At 40.9% G+C, this 2,390-nt stretch overlaps 1 protein-coding gene across 3 annotated transcripts in view; it reads right to left on the bottom strand.

Annotated features, from left to right (window-relative positions):
* Positions 1 to 468: 468 nt before the first annotated feature.
* Positions 469 to 2,390, bottom strand: part of LOC125952557 (protein PALS2) — a 26,898-nt gene continuing 24,976 nt past the window's right edge. For all 3 annotated transcript variants that reach the window (XM_049682092.1, XM_049682093.1, XM_049682094.1), the window contains 5 exons: positions 2,333 to 2,390; positions 2,084 to 2,254; positions 1,844 to 2,007; positions 1,588 to 1,662; positions 469 to 1,481 (listed from right to left, as the gene is read on the bottom strand). The exon at positions 2,333 to 2,390 is cut by the window's right edge and continues 153 nt beyond it. In XM_049682092.1, coding sequence (XP_049538049.1) covers positions 1,305 to 1,481; positions 1,588 to 1,662; positions 1,844 to 2,007; positions 2,084 to 2,254; positions 2,333 to 2,390 — 645 coding nt within the window. In that variant the 3' untranslated portion in view covers positions 469 to 1,304. The remainder of the gene's footprint in view (positions 1,482 to 1,587; positions 1,663 to 1,843; positions 2,008 to 2,083; positions 2,255 to 2,332) is intronic.

The following is a 2,390-nucleotide window of genomic DNA, read 5'->3' as shown; positions in this document are numbered from 1 at the left end:
ACCATCTGAGTAATCCATTCACTCCGATATGATTATTGCGTTACTGCATTTAAACCAACATTTTATCTTTTACTTTTTTTCAATTCTATTTCTCTCGTTATTATCATTTCTTTGCGTTATTGACAAAAATACGATTGTGTCTTAACACTGGCTTAACGTTATGTAAATTCAGGATGATGTGAGGGCAACCATGGATAGGCGGCCTAAAAGTCTTGAAGCCTTTTAGCAAAGCCAAGGATAGTAAACCTAAAATCTAGGACTTCAACCCCATATAATGCTTTTGGCAAAAATTCTATGCTCGGTCTTTCTTTAAATATAATAACAAAACGGCTTGGCACATTTTCTAGCATGTAAGCTAATTTATGTGACCGAGATAGATAAGTACACTACTAAACAGTAACCAGTTAAAAAAGATTGACTGAGAATACCCGGTGGCAGAGCGTAGTAATATGTTGCAACAAGAAGTGAGACGTGGTATAACAAAGTTTATTGATTCTGGAGATATTTATTTCGCATAACATACAATCCAATTACAGGCTACAACAAAAGTTTTGAACCATTTACGATCTTACGGCCTAGTAAAGTATACTCTTACTACTTATGCATGGACGTTTTTTAGTTTATTTTCAGTATCTCGCGCGAAAAGCGTTGGTACTGATAATTACGAGAAAAACCAAAAACCATCTTTCCTCAAAAGCTCCACTTGCATTTGTCTGGCTTTTCAAAATATATTGCAGCTACTGCGCGCTCAATTAAAATTAAAATTCATTTTTACTTCCCATTCAACCGGGATGCTAAGGTAAGAGACGGAAAACAAAATGGACGAATTGGACTGATCTTACATGCTACGGTAATACTAACATCTGAGACGCTAAGCTAAAACGGTTAAAAGCGATGTGCATTCGAAGATTTGATTGATTGTGTACTTGCTTTAGAAAGGCCTTTTGATTGCAATGGGGAGCTCCCAACGAGTCAGAGGAAAGGTTGATAACAGCACCGCGTAAAGACGCAAAATGTTGTTCTAATATTGATGATATAACGACGTTCCGTAAGGCAACTGGAGTGTATAGAGTCTTCAGAGGCAAATTCCGCTGCTCGCCGTAAGCCGACTGCAGAAATACCGTATCTATTGATTGCATTGCTTTGATGAGACCTAAGCGGTGCGAATGCATTGTGGTATGGCTATTTGAACTATTTCTCGAATCGTTCCTCTCGCAAGTCGTAACATTTGAACACATACGATAAATGCCTAGATATAAAACCGAGTTTCATCTGTTTCGCAGTTATCGAATACCAAAGCGTGCTTAGTAGATCCAGTTCACTGGCACCCACTGGTGCTCGTGTGTTAGCTGCTCCAGCGCTTCCGTCACCTGCCGGAATGTGTCGTCGAAATCCTCGTTCACAATGATCATATCCAAATATTTGTCGTATTTTCGCTGTAACAGTGCAGATTCCTCCACTGCCGAAATCAGATCATCGTCCTACAAAAACAAAATCCATCATTAATATACATCCATCGCCTCACAGTTCCGTTCGGACAGTTTCATAATCAACGAAACATGCATCATGCAACATTGCCAACATTACCTCGTACAGCGATGCCAAAGATTCCAGTGTCTTTGCACGGCGAGAACTGAAGCGTATGGAGCTTTGACGATCGAACTGAAAGCACACAAGAGCAGAAAGCGAATGGTATCATGCAACGGTCAAGAGTTAGTAGCTGCGCACACACTTTGACTTCGTCACACGGAAGAGCAAACATAGGAATAAGTTTATCTTAAACATAAATCAACATGCACGATATCTTAACACATTCATGATACGACATTAATGAAGGGCTTACATGCAAATTTCTTGTTGATCCACTAGCTGATCTGCGCTCCGAGTATAGCAGCTTTAGCTGTTCCATTCCCGGCGCGGCAATAAACACCACGAACGGCATGAACTCGGGGCTATTGTGGAGAATCTTCAATGCTGCCGGTGAACAGTCAAGAACGCACATCTTTCCTACAAATGCCAGCGAATAAGAAAAGTCGGTGTAATTGTTGATCGTCCTGGATACAATAGCAACTCTTTGCATTACCTTGTCGAATTACGTCACGGATCGAATCCAGATGCGTGCCATATAGGTTTCCATGATGTTCTCCAAACTCCAGAAAGTTGTTTTCCCTTATATCCTGCTCCATTTCTTCACGATCGGTAAACCAATACGCCTTGCCCGATTCCTCCAACGGTCGCGGCTGACGTGAAGTATCTATAACGTATTAACATCCAAACGATCTGTTAGTGATTGCTATGTGCCGTGTACTTCCACACGGCCGATTATACTTACGTGGTAACACAGATCCAAATTTGTCGGGATCACTATTGATCAGTCGATTCTTCAGTGT

The sequence above is a fragment of the Anopheles darlingi genome, chromosome 2, assembly GCF_943734745.1.
Source record: "Anopheles darlingi chromosome 2, idAnoDarlMG_H_01, whole genome shotgun sequence".
In the NCBI taxonomy this organism is placed as follows: domain Eukaryota; kingdom Metazoa; phylum Arthropoda; class Insecta; order Diptera; family Culicidae; genus Anopheles; species Anopheles darlingi.
Note: the sequence above shows the minus strand (reverse complement) of the source record. Positions and strands in the feature narration are given on the sequence as shown.